We start from the raw sequence: 21,216 nt of genomic DNA on the forward strand, positions 1-21,216 counted from the left end.
AGAGCTCCGAGACAGGATTGTGTCGCAGCACAGGTCTGGGGAAGGGTACCAAAAAAATGTCTGCAGCATTGAAGGTCCCTGAGAACACATTGGCCTCCATAATTTTTAAAAGGAAGAAGTTTGGAACCACCAAGACTCTTCCTAGACCTGGCCACCTGGCCAAACGGAGCAATCGGGGGCGAAGGTCAGGGAGGTGACCAAGAACCCAATGGTCACTGACAGAGCTTCAGAGTTTCTCTGTGGAGATGAGAGAACCTTCCAGAAGGACAACCATCTCTGCAGCACTCCACCAAATCAGGCCCTTATGGAAGTGTGGCCAGATATAAACCACTCCTCAGTAAAGGTTTGCCAAAAGGTACCTAAAGGATTCACCTTCAACAAGACAACAACCCTAAGCACACAGCCAAGACAACGCAGAAGTGGCTTCGGGACAAGTCTCTGAATATCCTTGAGTGGCCCAGCCAGAGCCCAGACTTGAACCCAATCAAATATCTCTGGAGAGACCTGAAAATAGCTGTGCAGCGACGCTCACCATCCATCCTGACAGAGCTTGAGAGGATTTGCAGAGAAGAATGGGAGAATCTCCCCAAATACAGGTGTGCCAAGCTTGTTACGTCATACCCAAGAAGATTAGAGGATCAGGAGCTGATCGTGGACTACAGGAAAAGGCTGGCTGAACAGGCCCCCATTAACATCGATGGGACTGTAGTGGAGCGGGTCGAGAGTTTCAAGTTCCTTGGTGTCCACATCAGCAACAAACTATCATGGTCCAAACATACCAGGACAGTCGTTATGAGGGCACGGCTACACCCTTTCCCCCTCAGGAGACTGTAAAGATTTGGCGTGCGTCCCCGATCCTCAAAAAGTTTTACAGCTGCACCATCGAGAGCATCCTGACCGGTTGCATCTCCGCCTGGTATCCATTGGATCCAAGATGGCGTAGCAGTAGGACGTATTGTCGTGTCGTGTCCCTTGTATATATCGTTTGTTTTCGTTTTTTTTCTTCACATATCTTTAAAACTTTTTGCTGAACCTCAACTTCTTCTAAATACTCTCCTGCAACCCGCCTCACCCAACGTAGCTATTTTTCCTAAAGTATTTATATTTACTTCGGATCTGGAACCCCTCAACTGAAGCTAGCCAACTAACTACCAGCTTCAGCAAAACATTGCTAGCGGTCTTCAGCTAACCGGTCATCAGCTAACCTTTAGCTCGGAAAGCTCTCGCCAGTTCGAACAACGCGACTCTAACCAGAGCATAACGGACCTATTTATTATTTTATTTTTATTTTTCATCCCCGGATTCCCATCGCAAACGGAACATTTTGAGCTCCTGGGCTACAATATCCAGACCCACGACCGGTCCATCGATGTCACCGCATGAAGAGGAATAAACAGACTCCCCCCATCGCGACGTCCCCAAAGGCTAACTCTCTAGCCCTTGCTATCTCCTTGCTTGCAAATTCGGCCTGCTAACTGCTAGCTTGTTTAGCCCGGTCCGCTAACTGCTACCGTGTTTAGCACCGTCTACTAACTGTTAGCTTGTTAGCACAGGCCTGCTAACCGTCTGAATCGCCGCGTCCCAAACACTCACTGAACCCATATTTACTTTCTATCCCTTTTCGATTTTTAATTTGTTTATACCTTCCGGTAACCTGCCTCACCCAATGTGATACGGAACCGCTATTATCTTTACATTTTTAGAACACACTCAAGAACCTCCAGAAGCTAACCAGCTAACTGGCTACAAGCTATTTAGTCATTGTTAGTTTTCTAACCTGGATAACACTCGCCAGTCCAGCTTCCCTGCCCCATCCACCGCTGCCCCTTGGACACTGATCACTTGGCTACATAGCTGATGCATGCTGGACTGTCCATTAATCACGGTAATCCATTCTGCTTGTTTATGTTTTATCTGTCGGCCCCAGCCGCACTTAGGCTCTGTGTGTAGTTAATCCGACCCTCTCTGCCTAATCAATCGCCATTCTACCTGCTGTTGTTGTGCTAGCTGATTAGCTGTTGTTGTCTCACCTACTGTTTTAGCTAGCTCTCCCAATTCAACACCTGTGATTACTGTATGCCTCGCTGTATGTCTCTCTCAAATGTCAATATGCCTTGTATACTGTTGTGCAGGTTAGTTATCATTGTTTTAGTTTACAATGGAGCCCCTAGTTCCACTCTTTATACCCCTGATACCTCCTTTGTCCCACCCCCCACACATGCGGTGACCTCACCCATTACAACCAGCATGTCCAGAGATACAACCTCTCTCATCATCACCCAGTGCCTGGGCTTACCTCCGCTGTACCCGCACCCCACCATACCCCTGTTTGCGCATTATGCCCTGAATATATTCTACCATGCCCAGAAACCTGCTCCTCTTATTCTCTGTCCCCAACGCCCTAGGCGACCAGTTTTGATAGCCTTCAGCCGCACCCTCATACTACTCCTTCTCTGTTCCGCGGGTGATGTGGAGGTAAACCCAGGCCCTGCATGTCCCCAGGCACCCTCATTTGTTGACTTCTGTGATCGAAAAAGCCTTGGTTTCATGCATGTCAACATCAGAAGCCTCCTCCCTAAGTTTGTCTTACTCACTGCTCTAGCACACTCTGCTAACCCTGATGTCCTTGCCGTGTCTGAATCCTGGCTCAGGAAGGCCACCAAAAATTCTGAGATTTCCATACCCAACTATAACATCTTCCGTCAAGATAGAACTGCCAAAGGGGGAGGAGTTGCAGTCTACTGCAGAGATAGCCTGCAAAGTAATGTCATACTTTCCAGGTCCATACCCAAACAGTTCGAACTACTCATTTTGAAAATTACTCTCTCCAGAAATAAGTCTCTCACTGTTGCCGCCTGCTACCGACCCCCCTCAGCTCCCAGCTGTGCCCTGGACACCATTTGTGAATTGATCGCCCCCCATCTAGCTTCAGAGTTTGTTCTGTTAGGTGACCTAAACTGGGATATGCTTAACACCCCGGCAGTCCTACAATCTAAGCTAGATGCCCTCAATCTCACTCAAATCATCAAGGAACCCACCAGGTACAACCCTAACTCTGTAAACAAGGGCACCCTCATTGACGTCATCCTGACCAACTGGCCCTCCAAATACACCTCCGCTGTCTTCAACCAGGATCTCAGCGATCACTGCCTCATTGCCTGTATCCGCTACGGAGCCGCAGTCAAACGACCACCCCTCATCACTGTCAAACGCTCCCTAAAACACTTCTGTGAGCAGGCCTTTCCAATCAACCTGGCCCGGGTATCCTGGAAGGACATTGACCTCATCCCGTCAGTTGAGGATGCCTGGTCTTTCTTTAAAAGTAACTTCCTCACCATTTTAGATAAGCATGCTCCGTTCAAAAAATGCAGAACTAAGAACAGATATAGCCCCTGGTTCACTCCAGACCTGACTGCCCTCGACCAGCACAAAAACATCCTGTGGCGGACTGCACTAACATCGAATAGTCCCCGCGATATGCAACTGTTCAGGGAAGTCAGGAACCAATACACACAGTCAGTCAGGAAAGCTAAAGCCAACTTCTTCAGGCAGAAGTTTGCATCCTGTAGCTCCAACTCCAAAAAGTTCTGGGACACTGTGAAGTCCATGGAGAACAAGAGCACCTCCTCCCAGCTGCCCACTGCACTGAGGCTAGGTAACACGGTCACCACCGATAAATCCATGATTATCGAAAACTTCAACAAGCATTTCTCAACGGCTGGCCATGCCTTCCGCCTGGCTACTCCAACCTCGGCCAACAGCTCCCCCCCCCGCAGCTACTCGCCCAAGCCTCTCCAGGTTCTCCTTTACCCAAATCCAGATAGCAGATGTTCTGAAAGAGCTGCAAAACCTGGACCCGTACAAATCAGCTGGGCTTGACAATCTGGACCCTCTATTCCTGAAACTATCCGCCGCCATTGTCGCAACCCCTATTACCAGCCTGTTCAACCTCTCTTTCATATCGTCTGAGATCCCCAAGGATTGGAAAGCTGCCGCAGTCATCCCCCTCTTCAAAGGGGGCGACACCCTGGACCCAAACTGTTACAGACCTATATCCATCCTGCCCTGCCTATCTAAGGTCTTCGAAAGCCAAGTCAACAAACAGGTCACTGACCATCTTGAATCCCACCGTACCTTCTCCGCTGTGCAATCTGGTTTCCGAGCCGGTCACGGGTGTACCTCAGCCACGCTCAAGGTACTAAACGATATCATAACCGCCATCGATAAAAGACAGTACTGTGCAGCCGTCTTCATAGACCTTGCCAAGGCTTTCGACTCTGTCAATCACCGTATTCTTATCGGCAGACTCAGTAGCCTCGGTTTTTCGGATGACTGCCTTGCCTGGTTCACCAATTACTTTGCAGACAGAGTTCAGTGTGTCAAATCGGAGGGCATGCTGTCCGGTCCTCTGGCAGTCTCTATGGGGGTGCCACAGGGTTCAATTCTCGGGCCGACTCTTTTCTCTGTATATATCAATGATGTTTCTCATGCTGCGGGCGATTCCCTGATCCACCTCTACGCAGACGACACCATTCTATATACTTCCGGCCCGTCCTTGGACACTGTGCTATCTAACCTCCAAACGAGCTTCAATGCCATACAGCACTCCTTCCGTGGCCTCCAACTGCTCTTAAACGCTAGTAAAACCAAATGCATGCTGTTCAACCGTTCGCTGCCTGCACCCGCACGCCTGACCAGCATCACCACCCTGGATGGTTCCGACCTTGAATATGTGGACACCTATAAGTACCTAGGTGTCTGGCTAGACTCTAAACTCTCCTTCCAGACCCATATCAAACATCTCCAATCGAAAATCAAATCAAGAGTCGGCTTTCTATTCCGCAACAAAGCCTCCTTCACTCACGCCGCCAAACTTACCCTAGTAAAACTGACTATCCTACCGATCCTCGACTTCGGCGATGTCATCTACAAAATTGCTTCCAACACTCTACTCAGCAAACTGGATGCAGTTTATCACAGTGCCATCCGTTTTGTCACTAAAGCACCTTATACCACCCACCACTGCGACTTGTATGCTCTAGTCGGCTGGCCCTCGCTACATATTCGTCGCCAGACCCACTGGCTCCAGGTCATCTACAAGTCCATGCTAGGTAAAGCTCCGCCTTATCTCAGTTCACTGGTTACGATGGCAACACCCATCCGTAGCACGCGCTCCAGCAGGTGTATCTCACTGATCATCCCTAAAGCCAACACCTCATTTGGCCGCCTTTCGTTCCAGTTCTCTGCTGCCTGTGACTGGAACGAATTGCAAAAATCGCTGAAGTTGGAGACTTTTATCTCCCTCACCAACTTCAAACATCTGCTATCTGAGCAGCTAACCGATCGCTGCAGCTGTACATAGTCTATTGGTAAATAGCCCACCCATTTTCACCTACCTCATCCCCATACTGTTTTTATTTATTTATTTTTCTGCTCTTTTGCACACCAATATCTCTACCTGTACATAACCATCTGATCATTTATCACTCCAGTGTTAATCTGCATAATTGTAATTATTTGCCTACCTTCTCATGCCTTTTGCACACAATGTATATATAGACTCCCCTTTTTTCTACTGTGTTATTGACTTGTTAATTGTTTACTCCATGTGTAACTCTGTGTTGTCTGTTCACACTGCTATGCCTTATCTTGGCCAGGTCGCAGTTGTAAATGAGAACTTGTTCTCAACTAGCCTACCTGGTTAAATAAAGGTGAAATAAAAAAAATAAAAAATGGCAACTGCTCGGCATCTGACCATAAGGCGCTACAGAGGGTAGAGTGTACGGCCCAGTACATCACTGGAGCCAAGCTTCCTGCCACCCAGTACCTACAGTTGAAGTTGGAAGTTTACATACACTTAGGTTGGAGTCAATTAAACTCGTTTTTCAACCACTCCACAAATGTCTTGATCACAAACTACAGTTTTGGCAAGTCAGTTAGGACATCTACTTTGTGCATGACACAAGTATTTTTTTCCACTGTATCACAATTCCAGTGGGTCAAATGTTTACATACACTAAGTTGACTGTGCTTTTAAACAGCTTGGAAAATTCCAGAAAATTATGTCATGGCTTTAGAAGCTTCTGATTGGCTAATTGACATAATTTGAGTCAATTGGAGGTGTACCTGTGGATGTATTTCAAGGCCTTCCTTCAAACTTGGTGCCTCTTTGCTTGACATCATGGGGAAATAAAAATAAATCAGCCAAGACCACAGAAAAAAAATTGTAGACCTCCACAAGTCTGGTTCATCCTTGGGAGCAATTTCCAAACGCCTGAAGGTACCACGTTCATCTGTACAAACAATAGTACACAAGTACCACGCAGCCGTCATACCGCTCAGGAAGGAAACGCGTCTCCTAGAGATTAACACACTTTGGTGTGAAATGTGCAAATCAATCCCAGAACAATGGCAATGGACCTTCTGAAGATGCTGGAGGAAACAGGTACAAAAGTATCTATATCCAGAGTAAAACGACTCCTATAAATCGACATACCCTGAAAGGCCACTCAGCAAGGAAGAAGCCACCGCCATAAAAAAGCCAGACTACGGTTTGCAACTGCACATGGGGACAAAGATCGTACTTTTTGGAGAAATGTCCTCTGGTCTGTTGAAACAAAAATATAACTGTTTGGCCATAATGACCATCGTTATGTTTGGAGGAAAAAGGGGGATGCTTGCAAGCCGAAGAACACCATCCCAACCGTGAAGCACAGGGGTGGCAGCATCATGTTGTGGGGGTGCTTTGTTGCAGGAGGGACTGGTGCACTTCACAAAATAGATGGCATCATGAGGAAAGAAAATTATGTGAATATATTGAAGCAACATCTCAAGACATCAGTCAGGAAGTTAAAGCTTGGTCACAAATGGGTCTTCCAAATGGACAATGACCCCAAGCATACTTCCAAAGTTATGACAAAATGGCTTAAGGACAACAAAGTAAAGGTATTGGAGTGGCCATCAAAGCCCTGACCTCAATCCTATAGAACATTTGTGGGCAGAAATGAAAAAGCGGGTGCGAGCAAGGAGGCCTACAAACCTGACTCAGTTACACCAGCTCTGTCAGGAGGAATGGGCCAAAATTCACCCGACGTATTGTGGGAAGCTTGTGGAAGGCTACCCGATACGTTTGACCCAAGTTAAACAATTGAGAGGCAATGCTACCAACTACTAATTGAGTGTATGTAAACTTCTGACCCACTGGGAATGTGATGAAATAAATAAAAGCTGAAATAAATAATTCTCTACTATTATTCTGACATTTCACATTCTTAAAATAATGTGGTGATCCTAACTGACCTAAAACAGGGATTTTTTAACTCGGATTAAATGTCAGGAATTGTGAAAAACTGAGTTTAAATATATTTGGCTAAGGTGTATGTAAACTTCCGACTTCAACTGTATATAAGAGGCGGTGTCAGAGGAAAGCCCCAAAAATTGTCAGACTCCAGTCACCCAAGTCATAGACTGTTTCCTCTGCTACCGCACGGCAAGCAGTATTGGAGCGCCAAGTCTAGGACCAAAAGGCTCCTTAACAGCTTCTACCCCCAAGCCATAAGACCCCCCCCCCCACTTGTTTTGTACACACTGCTACTCGCTGTTCATTATCTATGCATAGTCACTTCACCCCTACCTACATATACAAATTACCTCGACTAACCTGTACATTGACTCGGTACCGGTACCCCCTGTATATAGCCTCATTATTGTTATTTTATTGTGTTATTTTACAACACAGAACCATTAGGAGAATGAGTTGTTCACAATTGAATTCCTCATAGTATCATTGCTTATGATTTTGAGTTGATGAGACTAAGACAAATATAAGGTTTGATGAGACCAGTTACCTGCAGACTTCACTTCTGTTGGTGAGGCTGTGGATTAAAAGAGGGTGATCTACTATGGTGAAATAATCAATTGTATCATCATTCAATTAAATCAACAACAGCAGCACTACTACTACTGCTACTACTACGACTACAATGACTGTTACTAATGTAATGTAAAATGCTATTAGTTATATTGTAACTCCTACTCTCTCTGAATTTCAGTTACCTGGTAGTGAAACAAGGCGGTCCCATACACGTTCATTTTCAGGACCGCCATGTTCTTCCAGAAGAAGATCCACTTTTTTAATAACAGTTTGTAAATACAACTGAAATGTTGGCATGTAGTTTGTATAGGAATCATAATCCACAAACTCTGCTTCCTGGAGAGAAAAAAAAGCACAAGTATCAAGCCAAACAGAATTGTATGTGATTTCTATATCTTATCAAGGTAGCATCACAAAAATGACTGACATGTGTCAGCACATTTCCTCTCTCTCTCTCATGTCATATTTATTAGACTACCTTTGGATCTATGTGATGTTCATCTGTTAGATCGGTGGAGAGGGTGTATTCTTGGTCCGGGGTTAGTCTACAGTTAGGATTTTTTTCAATGTAGATTTCTCTGTCTCCATTCCTTGTCCTCCTGGTCTTACACACCTTGAGAGGATTGGAAATGGTTTGGAACACACTGTCATGATTTATTAGCAGTGCCTGAAACATGGAAGCCCAAATGTCGCCCTCGGATCTTGAGGGTATCATCTTGATGTAATGGTTAAGATGTTGGGTTGGTGAGTGAGAGACCCCCAGGTCTGGATTCACCATTTAGAATTACATTACACCCCAAAATATTGTCAGTAAAGCAAATGCCAGCTTTTTCAAGCAGAAATTTGCATCCTGTAGCTCTAACTCCAAAAAGTTCTGGGACACTGTAGAGTCCATGGAGAACAAGAGCACCTCCTCACAGCTGCCCACTGCACTGAGGCTAGGTAACACGGTCACCACCGATAAATCCATGATTATCGAAATCTTCAAAAAGCATTTCTCAACGGCTGGCCATGCCTTCCTCCTGGCTACTCCAACCTCGGCCAACAGCTCCGCCCCCCCCGCAGCTACTCGCCCAAGCCTTCCCAGCTTCTCCTTTACCCAAATCCAGATAGCAGATGTTCTGAAAGAGCTGCAAAACCTGGACCTGTACAAATCAGCTGGGCTTGATAATCTGGACCCTCTATTTCTGAAACTGTCCGCCGCCATTGTCGCACCCCCTATTACCAGCCTGTTCAACCTCTCTTTCATATCGTCTGAGATCCCCAAGGATTGGAAAGCTGCCGCGGTCATCCCCCTCTTCAAAGGGGGAGACACCCTGGACCCAAACTGTTACAGACCCATATCTATCCTGCCCTGCATATCTAAGGTCTTCGAAAGCCAAGTCAACAAACAGATCACTGACCATTTCGAATCCCACCGTACCTTCTCCGCTGTGCAATCTGGTTTCCGAGCTGGTCACGGGTGCATCTCAGCCACGCTCAAGGTACTAAACAATATCATAACCGCCATCGATAAAAGACAGTACTGTGCAGCCGTCTTCATCGACCTGGCCAAGGCTTTCGACTCAGTCAATCACCATATTCTTATCGACAGACTCAGTAGCCTCGGTTTTTCTAATGACTGCCTTGCCTGGTTCACCAACTACTTGGCAGACAGAGTTCAGTGTGTCAAATCGGAGGGCATGTTGTCCGGTCCTCTGGCAGTCTCTATGGGGGTACCACAGGATTCAATTCTCGGGCCGACTCTTTTCTCTGTATATATCAATGATGTTGCTCTTGCTGCGGGTGATTCCCTGATCCACCTCTATGCAGACGACACCATTCTGTATACTTCTGGCCCTTCCTTGGACACTGTGCTATCTAACCTCCAAACGAGCTTCAATGCCATACAACACTCCTTCCGTGGCCTCCAACTGCTCTTAAACACTAGTAAAACCAAATGCATGCTTTTCAACCGTTCGCTGCATCACCACCCTGAATGGTTCCGACCTAGAATATGTGGACATCTATAAGTACCTGGGTGTCTGGCTAGACAGCAAACTCTCCTTCCAGACTCATATCAAACATCTCCAATCCAAAATCAAATCTAGAGTCGGCTTTCTATTTCGCAACAAAGCCTCCTTCACTCACGCCGCCAAACTTACCCTAGTAAAACTGACTATCCTACCGATCCTCGACTTCGGCGATGTCATCTACAAAATAGCTTCCAATACTCTACTCAGCAAACTGGATGCAGTTTATCACAGTGCCATCCGTTTTGTCACTAAAGCACCTTATACCACCCACCACTGTGACCTGTATGCTCTAGTCGGCTGGCCCTCGCTACATATTCGTCGCCAAATAAAAAAATTGTTCTGTGGCAAAAGGTGAGTTCAACAATATGAGTTTGATAGAATTCCAACCAAAGAGGTGTTTGACAACTCTGATCTACTTACCTCATCAATGTTAACATTTCTGGGCAGCAACAACACATTTAGGGTGGACTCATTATTATCATCTGGGAGTTTGTAAAATAGTAGCACCAGAGCACGGATAGGAGAGACAGGAGCTTCCTGTTCCTTGGTGATGCCATATTTGCTGAATCCAGTGATGTTTAATATGATGTGAGATTCTGTTGTCTCATGGGGAAGGAGAAAGTCCATACTGTCATCATCAGTCACATGGGCTACAGACAGGAAGTCACATCCACCCTCTAGGAGAGAAAGAGAACATTAGTCTTCTGTTTAGATGACGATGACAACCCAGTAGTGGAGTAGTGATGCTACTGATGGTGAATAAGAATACATAGTCTATAACCTCCCTGGAAATGTATTACTTACCAGAATGAATCTCACAGTGTGGGAGGTGTAGTTGACTGACAGACCCCTTAAGGCATGTAAACATGAACAGAGGTCCTGCAGGCCTCTTGCCACTCTTGGCTAGAAGCCTCCTGTCCCAGTGGACTGTCCTATAGAGCACCTCTCCCTCTCCCTCCATCCTGAACACCAGGCCTGTTATACTGCACTGGAACAGACCTGCACTGGGGCACTGGAACCTATATTACAGGTTTAATTAGATTTCCTGAATTAGTTAAAACAATTTTTTAGGCATTGTCTGTACTAAATATCAATGAGAAAACAATTAAGAGAAGAGCAAGTTACCGATATTCTCCCTTGCCCTCAGGATCATAGACACCTGGTTCAAAGTTATCAGGAGATCTCTAAAATGTAAAAACAATAGATTTTGAATAGTTTGAAGAGTAGTTGAATATAAACAAACTGGTCCTTCCTTTCTTTCCTGCGAGGGTCTTACCATGGGAGGGTCAGTAGTACACAGGCTCTGGTCCACTACTCTACATTCTGTGATGCTTAACTCCTCCATGGCCTCAGGTAAGCTGTCAGACACTCTCACACATTTCTCACTCTTCACTCCAAATGAACCTTGGATAGATGATGGAAAAGTTAGAGAGCCTATCAAGGGTCTGGGTGGTCTTGGCAAGATGAAGGCCTGTCCAACAATGGGATCATTGGCGTCCAGGAGGAGAGGAGAATCTGCACAGAGAAAGTGTAAATATCACACTTGGTGAGTTTTTAGTCTCTGGTTATCGATCAATAACCATTCATCATGTTTAATTTCATTCATCATGATTTTGTCAAATCGATGTATCGATATTTTATATGTAGTTAATCTGCAATTTTCAATCAACATCCTACACTCTCAGAAAGTTTTTTTACCAAACGGAACTCAAAGGGTACAAATGCTTGTCACTGTAGTGGTACCCTGTAAGGTACATCAATTGTACCATTAGTTATAGGTACATAATTGTACCCTTGCAGTTCATACCTTAAAAGAGCTAAAAAGATAAACATCTGCCTATATAGGGTACCACTGCAGAGAAAAAGCTATTTGTTCCTTTAAAGTGGCAAAAATTTACCTCGTCACGTGTACATGCCTCGTCACCATCCCACTTTTGACACAAATGTATCGAATTTGGGGGTAGCTCCAACCGGGACACAAACCAAGGTCCAGCAACTGTCAAGCCAAAACCTTAACCATTATGCCAAAAGGTCGCTACGGGTGAGTCTTGGTTGCTAAATATTGTAGCGACCTTAACCCAACCCTGAGCGACCTTGTCAGAAGGTACGGACATCTTGGCGTAAATGTGTTGGCTTGACAGTTGCTGGACCCAGGTTTGAGTCCCAGTTGGGGCTACCCCCGAATTCTCTACATTTGTGTCAGCTCTTTATTGCATATGCTCTTATGTAAGCCTTCATAAAGCCTTCCGAACTGGCTGCGTACATGCTCAAACTTGAATCAACATAACCGTAGACCACGTACAACACTTCTGCTCACGGGTAGCCAAAAATAACTACCTGAACCATGCCCCCACTAAGCCACGCCTCCAATGATTGTACCTTTTATTCAAAATATTGGGTATAATTATACTACATTATCTGCACATGTACCCTAAAAAGGTACCAAACAGTACCATGTGTGAACATATTTGTACCTCTGAAGGTACATTGTGTATTTTATATTTTTGTACCCCAGTGAACAATACTGTACCCTAACCATACCCTTTTTTATGATTGTGTAGAGTTATGTTTGTGTTGATTAATTACACTTTACCTTGTCCTTCAGTCCTGCCTATGGTTCTGGGAGGACTATGAAAAGAGGAACTTGACATTTCCTACAAATATCCATCTGGGGCTTTATATATTACTAGAGGGGGGGGCAAAAAAAATATTATCGTACCTTTACTGCTTGATGCCCGCCTGTCCAAAGTACTAGAAAAACGACCAGATCCCGGCCGGACTTGTTTGTTTTCGCTCTCTTCACTGGAAATTCCAGACAGCTCTGTTCTTTTACGCACTAGGGATAATGAGAATCAATTGTGTTGTAAAAAGTTACATCTAAAAGTTACATCTATTAGCACATGTATCTGTTTATCACATTTTCTTAGTCAATAATACTTCCCAAGTCAGTTTATGATATCCCAAAGTTTTGAGCTGAGTTCCACAAGACATAGTGAAGAGACATTGCACAATCACGTTGCTTCTTAAGGTATAGGGGGCAGCATTTTCACTTTTGGATAAATAGCGTGCCCAATTTCAATTTCCTGCTACTCATGCCAAGAATATAAGATATGCATATTATTAGTATATTTGGATAGAAAACACTCTGAAGTTTCTAAAACTGTTTGAATCATGTCTGTGAGTAAAACAGAACTTACGTAGAACTTATGTAGCAGGCAAAACACAGAGGACTAACCGCTCAGAATATTTTCTTTGAGGTCTCTGTCTGTTCAGTGAAATCTCTTTGGGAAACGATATTTCTTAGGCACTTGTTTTCAGTTCCTACCGCTTCCACTGGATGTCACCAGTCTTTGGAATTTGGTTGAGGTTATTCCTTTGTGCAATGAAGAAGTACGGCCATCTAGGAATCGGGTAACACTGTTGAGAGTTGCGCAAGACTTGAAAAGTAGCGTTGGTTTGTTGTCTTCCTGTATTGAACACAGATAGACCTGTCTTCAATTTGATTGATTATTAACATTTAAAAATACCTAAAGTTGTATTACAAAAGCAGTTTGAAATGTTTTGGCAAAGTTTACAGGCAACTTTTGAGATATTTTGTAGTGACGTTGCGCAAAGTGGAAGCTGTTTTTTCTGGATCAAACGCGCCAAATAAATGGACATTTTGGATATATATGGAGGGAATTATTCGAACAAAAGGACCAATTGTGATGTTTATGGGACATATTGGAGTGCCGACAAAAGAAGCTCGTCAAAGGTAATGCATGTTTTATATTTTATTTCTGCGTTTTGTGTAGCGCCTGCAGGGTTGAAATATGCTACTCTCTTTGTTTACTGTTGTGCTATCATCAGATAATAGCTTCTTATGCTTTCGCCGAAAAGCCTTTTTAAAATTTGACATGTTATCTGGATTCACAACGAGTGTAGCTTTAATTTAGTATCTTACATGTGTGATTTAATGGCAGTTTGATTTTTATATAATTTTATTTGAATTTGCCGCACTGCAAATTAATTACTTAAAAATCATACAATGTGATTTTCTGGATTTTTAGATTCCGTCTCTCACAGTTGAAGTGTACCTATGATAAAAAATTCCTCTACATGCTTTGTAAGTAGGAAAACCTGCAAAATTGGCAGTGTATCAAATACTTGTTCTCCCCACTGTATCAGTTTGCAAACAATGTAAACAAATGAATAAATCATTGAGTTAATAAAGCTGCATCCAAAAATCTTTTTTTTGCTTTCTTGAGTAAAACCGCTCCAATGCAGGTGTTTCAGCCTAGCTCAGGGCTTTCTGTGGTGGTGGGGCAGCCAGCGGAAAATATGGAGCGTTGGTGTTGGTAATGTTCTCTAGTTGCGCCATGATTGGCACAGTGTTCTGTAACTCATGGGAACACTACGTCACCGCCAAGTCTAAGGGTAGAGGTTGAAAATTCAAGCCCCTTGGGTGCTGCCATACAGTTACATTAGAAGTGCCCATCCAAGAAGGCTGAAGGTCATTGCCCACAGATAAAATGCCGTTAAATCACGTTATATCTACAGTAGCTTTGATTGGACTGATCATGTCAACATCATACTTTCAAACTCTGAGCTAGCAGTCATCATCATGAATCAAGTCAACAATCTACTGGCAAATCCTTTTTAATCCTTGTCATATGAAGAGAAATTATAGATAAAACGCATTGGTGCTCATCGGCCATTGGATAGAAACATTACAACAAGTTGGAAATGGCAAATTCAACAATGAGTGGTTTGGAAGGAATCAGTGGCTAACTGCAAGCATTGCAAAGAAATCATTAGCCTGCTATTCAGTGGAGTGCCTGTATGGTCCCAAGTCTGGGATTAACGGTCTCTTTTCCAAGCTTAAAATTATAAACATTCAACATTGGCCATGCTGTCAATGAAGCATGATTTGTGCCGCTCTCAAAACAACTTTTCGCAGTTCCAAGTTATCTTCAGTGAGTTCAAGACAACTGGGAACTCGTGGAAAAACAAGCTCCGTCTGGGAAAATATATTTTCAGTGGTCATCCAACTCGGAATTGTAAATCCGGAACTCGGGCCTCTTTCTAGAGCTACGACCTGAAGATCAAATCAAAATCAAACGAAATTGTATTTGTCACATGCATTAGAGTGAAATGCTTACTTACAAGCCCTTAACCAACAATTCAGTTAAGAAAAAGTGTTAAAGAATTTACTAAAATAAACTGAAGTAAAAATGGTAAAATATAATAATAATTAAAGAGCAAAAATAAAATAATAACAATAGATATTATGTACTGAACAGGGCTTGCAAGCTGTTTTTAAAACATGGGAGCAATAAGATCTCATCTTGCTAGATTGCAAAGCCAACCAAACTAACTTGACAAGTACATGGACCTATTTTGCTGTTAAACAAAGTTAGATCCATTCCTATGATATTAGCCAGAAGGCTCTGACGCTAATCAGTCGTCTTTGGAAGAACCAGTTAGCACAAAGTCCAGTGTAGTTCCTCGAGGGCCGTTGTGATATCGGTTTAAGGGGGAATATATACGGCTACGACTATAACCGAAGAGAATTCTCTTGGAAGGGAATACGGTCGGAATTTGATTGAGGTATTCTAGGTCGGGTGAACAAAAGGACTTAAGTTTCTGTATGTTATCACAATCACACCATGAGTAGCTAATCATGAAACATACACCCCCTCCTTTCTTCTTCCCGGAGAGTTCATTATTCCTGTTTGCCCAACGTACTGAGAACCCAGCTGGCTGTATGGACGGGGACAGTATATCTGGAGAGAGCCATGATTCCGTGAAACAGAGCTTGTTACTGTCCCAATTTTCTCTGGAAGGAGATCCTAGCCCTGAACTGGTCTACTTTATTGTCCAGAGACTGAACATTAGCGAGTAATATACTCAGAAGTAGTGGATGGTGTGCACGCCTCCTGAGTCGGACTAGAAGTCCACTCCAAATACCTCTTCTCCGGCGACAGCATCTTGGAACAGCCTCTGGGATAAGTTAAATTGCCCTGGGTCAGTGGTTCCCAAACCTTTTATCGTCCCGTACCCCTTCAAACATTCAACCTCCAGCTGCGTACCCCCTTTAGCACCAGGGTCAGCGCACTCTCAAATGTTGTTTTTTGCCATCATTGTAAGCCTGCCACACACACAATACGATACATTTATTAAACATAAGAATGAATTTGACACTTCCCACGAGCCATTGTGACAAAGAGCTCTTATAGGACCAGGGCACAAATAATAATAATAGTAAATAATGTTGCTCTTTATTTAGCCATCTTACATTTAAAACCTTATTTGTTCATCAAAAAATATCGATAACTGGACTGGAGGCAGGGCATGAAAGGGATTATGAATCCAGTTGTTTGTGTCATCTGTTTCGGGAAAGTACCTGCGTAATTGCGCACCCAACTCACTCATGTGCTTCGCTGTATTACATTCCCGGGTAAGGGGGCAGTAGCTCTTCGGCTGCATCAGATTCACAGCTGTCAGTGTCCATCCTTTCTGGGCTAACAACAAATGTAGAATTACTGATGCTAGCATTGGATGTGCTCGTGGAAGCAGAACAACTTGTTTTGTCGACAGCTGCATGTGTAGTACTGCTGGTAGTAGCAGTCCTCCCAATAGAGCTGGTATGTGTCTCTATGGATGCGGGACTTTTTTTCACCATTCATCCATTTTGGAGCAAACGGAAAGAGCAGCAGCTACGTTTGGCTACATACGGACCGTTAGTGGAATTCCCGCGAGAGAGTAAAGGTTAATGTGATTGGATGTTAATTATTTGACTAGACTACCTATATTTGACATTGTGTTGTTATTTCACCCAAAAGAGTATTTTTGTCAGTGAAACGAGGCTACTCAGGTGTAAAACAAAGGATCCAATTCGGGGAAAGTCATATGCTGGTGAGTTACCGCTGCTCGGATATCCAAAAGCTCTTTCCATCTGTATATAATAACACAAAAAACTTTCTGGGCTAATATTGTAAGAAATAACACACAAAAATAATAATAAAGATACAGATAAAGCTATATTCAGATACATTACTTCATAATGAGACCATTTCTGGTGTTCCACCTCAGATACATTACTACATAATGAGACCATTTCTGGTGTTCCACCTCAGATACATTACTTCATAATGAGACCATTTCTGGTGTTCCACCTCAGATACATTACTTCATAAGGAGACCATTTCTGGTGTTCCACCTCAGATACATTACTTCATAATGAGACCATTTCTGGTGTTCCACCTCAGATACATTACTTCATACGGAGACCATTTCTGGTGTTTCACCTCAGTCACAGCTTTACTTACCGGTTTCCACACATATCTTCTCTGTCTCAACGTCCTCAAAACGGTGGGCGGATCTGGAACAACAACAAACATAGACACATTGTATATCATGGGTCTCCAAGAGGTTGATCGAAAGCTACCAGTAAAAAACTAGACCTGTGTCCCTTCTTTTCTTTCCAAAACACTTTCTCGTTATCACTCTCAGAACGATCTTCTAATCCTCAACCGAGATTGACCCATCTTGAAGCCTGACTGGCTAAACTATAGACCTGTGTCCCTTCTTTTCTTCTAACCCTAGCCAGTCAGGCTTCAAGACGGGTCAATCTTGGTTGAGGATTAGAAGATCATTCTGATCGTTCATACACTCTATAGGTGTCCCCCAGGGCTCAGTTCTAGGCCCTCTCCTCTTTTCTCTTTACACCAAGTCACATGGCTCTGTCATATCCTCTCAAGGTCTCTCCTATCATTGCTATGCGGATGACACTTAACTACTTTTCTCCTTCCCTCCTTCTGACACCCAGGTGGCGACACACATCTCTGCTTGCCTGGCAGATATTTTTTGTGTTGCTTGTAACTGTTTCGGGTAATGTAAGTTATTGTGCTGTTAGTAGAATAACCTGTGTAAATGTAAGCTGTTGCTGTATTTTTATTTTTAATATTTTTTGTTATTCTTTTTGTTGTTATCTGCAATGGTTTTGTTTGTCTTGTTTTGTTTTTTAATCATTGTACCTAAACTGTATGTGTAAACATGTATATGCAGGGCCCAGCTGTAAAAGAGACCTTGGTCTCAGTCTGTGTTCCTTGTTGAGATAAAGGTATAATAATAATATCTCAGCTTGGATGTCGGCCCACCACTTCAAGCTCAACGTCGATAAGACTGAGTTGCTCATCCTCCCGGGGAAGGCCTGCCTGCTCCAAGACCTCTGCATCATGGTTGACAACTCCACCGTGTCCCCCTCCCAGAGTGTAAAGAACCTTGGCGTGACCCTGGACAACACCCTGTTGTTCTCTGCCATCATCAAAGCAATGACTTGCTCCTGCAGCTTCATGTTCTACAACATCTGCAGAGTACAACCTTTCCTCACACAGGAAGCGACACAGGTCCTAATCCAGGGCACTTGTCCTCTCCTGTCTGCAACTCTCTGTTGGCTGGGCTCCCGCTTGTCCTCTCTGCCAATTAATTTCCAGCAATATTGCTCCTGTGTCTGTGTGGTGCGCACGTCTGTCTATCACTCCCTGTGTAGCCAGTTGATGTGATAACCGTCTTGTGGGTTGGCCGAAAAACTTTCCCAAAACCCTTCTCAATTAAATGTTCTCTGCAAAGTAGGCTTACCTGGCAGAAGTCTATCATGAGTAAATATATAATTTGTATCTATCATTTGTTGTTTGCAAACTTGACCATGAAGTGAGCAGCAGCAGTACAGAACCATTGTGAGACCGGCACATTAGACAGCACATTCCTCAGTCACGAGATGCTCAATTAAAGGGCCAGATGCTCAGTTAAAGGGGAATTACACAAAAATATATTGATGTATTAGTTTTCTTCCAGACTTGTCTACTGGTGTGATTTAAGCATTGCCATTGAATCAGAACATCCCATTTCTTTATTTTTTCTCTATGAACAATTGCAAATTTGAGAGTGAAAAAAAAAACAGTCAATATATAAATGATGCAGAAAAATTAATCCATGCGTTTGTCACTTCTAGGTTAGACTACTGCAATGCTCTACTTTCCGGCTACCCGGATAAAGCACTAAATAAACTTCAGTTAGTGCTAAATACGGCTGCTAGAATCCTGACTAGAACCAAAAAATTTGATCATATTACTCCAGTGCTAGCCTCTCTACACTGGCTTCCTGTCAAAGCAAGGGCTGATTTCAAGGTTTTACTGCTAACCTACAAAGCATTACATGGGCTTGCTCCTACCTATCTCTCTGATTTGGTCCTGCCGTACATACCTACACGTACGCTACGGTCACAAGACGCAGGCCTCCTAATTGTCCCTAGAATTTCTAAGCAAACAGCTGGAGGCAGGGCTTTCTCCTATAGAGCTCCATTTTTATGGAACGGTCTGCCTACCCATGTCAGAGACGCAAACTCGGTCTCAACCTTTAAGTCTCTACTGAAGACTCATCTCTTCAGTGGGTCATATGATTGAGTGTAGTCCGGCCCAGGAGTGGGAGGGTGAACGGAAAGGCTCTGGAGCAACGAACCGCCCTTGCTGTCTCTGCCTGGCCGGTTCCCCTCTTTCCACTGGGATTCTCTGCCTCTAACCCTATTACAGGGGCTGAGTCACTGGCTTACTGGGGCTCTCTCATGCCGTCCCTGGAGGGGGTGCGTCACCTGAGTGGGTTGAGTCACTGATGTGGTCATCCTGTCTGGGTTGGCGCCCCCCCCCCCCCCCCCCCCCTTGGGTTGTGCCGTGGCGGAGGTCTTTGTGGGCTAGACTCAGCCTTGTCTCTGGATGGTAAGTTGGTGGTTGAAGATATCCCTCTAGTGGTGTGGGGGCTGTGCTTTGGCAAAGTGGGTGGGGTTATATCCTTCCTGTTTGGCCCTGTCTGGGGGTGTCCTCGGATGGGGCCACAGTGTCTCCTGACCCCTCCTGTCTCAGCCTCCAGTATTTATGCTGCAGTAGTTTATGTGTCGGGGGGCTAGGGTCAGTTTGTTATATCTGGAGTACTTCTCCTGTCCTATTCGGTGTCCTGTGTGAATCTAAGTGTGCGTTCTCTAATTCTCTCCTTCTCTCTTTCTCTCTCTCGGAGGACCTGAGCCCTAGGACCATGCCCCAGGACTACCTGACATGATGACTCCTTGCTGTCCCCAGTCCACCTGGCTGTGCTGCTGCTCCAGTTTCAACTGTTCTGCCTTATTATTATTCGACCATGCTGGTCATTTATGAACATTTGAACATCTTGACCATGTTCTGTTATAATCTCCACCCGGCACAACCAGAAGAGGACTGGCCACCCCACATAGCGTGGTTCCTCTCTAGGTTTCTTCCTAGGTTTTGGCCTTTCTAGGGAGTTTTTCCTAGCCACCGTGCTTCTACACCTGCATTGCTTGCTGTTTGGGGTTTTAGGCTGGGTTTATGTACAGCACTTTGAGATATCAACTGATGTACGAAGGGCTATATAAATAAATTTGATTTGATTTGATATAAAACTGAAATTGATTTGGGGAAAAATCTGATTATAAAGGGCCCCCTTTAGAGTTTTATTAACCATTATTTTACCAGGTATATTAACAAAAAACTACTTTCTCTTGGACACTAAGGACCAGGGGAAGAGTTGATAACATAGGGCACTACTTTCTCTCTAAGGACCAGGGGAAGAGTTGATAACATAGGGCACTACTTTCTCTCTAAGGACCAGGGGAAGAGTTAATAACATAGGGCACTACTTTCTCTCTATGGACCAGGGGAAGAGTTGATAACATAGGGCACTACTTTCTCTCTAAGGACCAGGGGAAGAGTTGATAACATAGGGCACTACTTTCACTCTGAGGACCAGGGGAAGAGTTGCAGGGGAGAGGAGAAGTGAAGAATGTGCCTATTTGAAACCTAGAAAACGATGAGTAGCTCAAGACATGTTACATACTGTATTTTATGCTAAAGGTTGGAGACCCATTTTGTATATACAGTATCTGGTAACACCACCCCCTGTGTCCTCAACATGGTACTACAACAGAGACCCCACATCTCCTCTCTGAGCGTCTCCACCTGACAGAGTGAGTGCTCTCCTCTTCTCTCCGCCTTGGGCCACTCTTCTTCACGCTACTCAGCCTTGAGCCACTCTTCTTCACGCTACTCAGGCTTGAGCCACTCTTCTTCACGCTACTCAGCTTTGGGCCACTCTTCTTCACGCTACTCAGCCTTGGCCCACTCTTCTTCACGCTACTCAGGCTTGAGCCACTCTTCTTCACGCTACTCAGCCTTGAGCCACTCTTCTTCACGCTACTCAGCTTTGGGCCACTCTTCTTCACGCTACTCAGCCTTGAGCCACTCTTCTTCACGCTACTCAGCCTTGGGCCACTCTTCTTCA

At 44.3% G+C, this 21,216-nt stretch overlaps 2 protein-coding genes across 2 annotated transcripts in view; both read right to left on the reverse strand.

The window, feature by feature from the left end:
- Nucleotides 1-12,967, reverse strand: part of LOC110510716 (NACHT, LRR and PYD domains-containing protein 1b allele 5) — a 38,241-nt gene extending 25,274 nt beyond the window's left edge. Inside the window, exons 1-6 of the mRNA XM_036948920.1 lie at nt 12,608-12,967; nt 11,165-11,403; nt 11,014-11,072; nt 10,693-10,907; nt 10,309-10,565; nt 8,352-8,486 (exon numbers count right to left, since the gene is read on the reverse strand). Of these exons, the coding sequence (XP_036804815.1) occupies nt 8,352-8,486; nt 10,309-10,565; nt 10,693-10,907; nt 11,014-11,072; nt 11,165-11,233 (735 nt within the window). The 5' untranslated portion in view covers nt 11,234-11,403; nt 12,608-12,967. The remainder of the gene's footprint in view (nt 1-8,351; nt 8,487-10,308; nt 10,566-10,692; nt 10,908-11,013; nt 11,073-11,164; nt 11,404-12,607) is intronic.
- Nucleotides 1-21,216, reverse strand: part of LOC110518414 (NACHT, LRR and PYD domains-containing protein 1b allele 3) — a 309,469-nt gene that overhangs the window by 148,380 nt on the left and 139,873 nt on the right. The window lies entirely within an intron of this gene.

Source organism: Oncorhynchus mykiss, chromosome 17, assembly GCF_013265735.2.
Source record: "Oncorhynchus mykiss isolate Arlee chromosome 17, USDA_OmykA_1.1, whole genome shotgun sequence".
NCBI classification, from domain to species: Eukaryota; Metazoa; Chordata; class Actinopteri; order Salmoniformes; family Salmonidae; genus Oncorhynchus; species Oncorhynchus mykiss.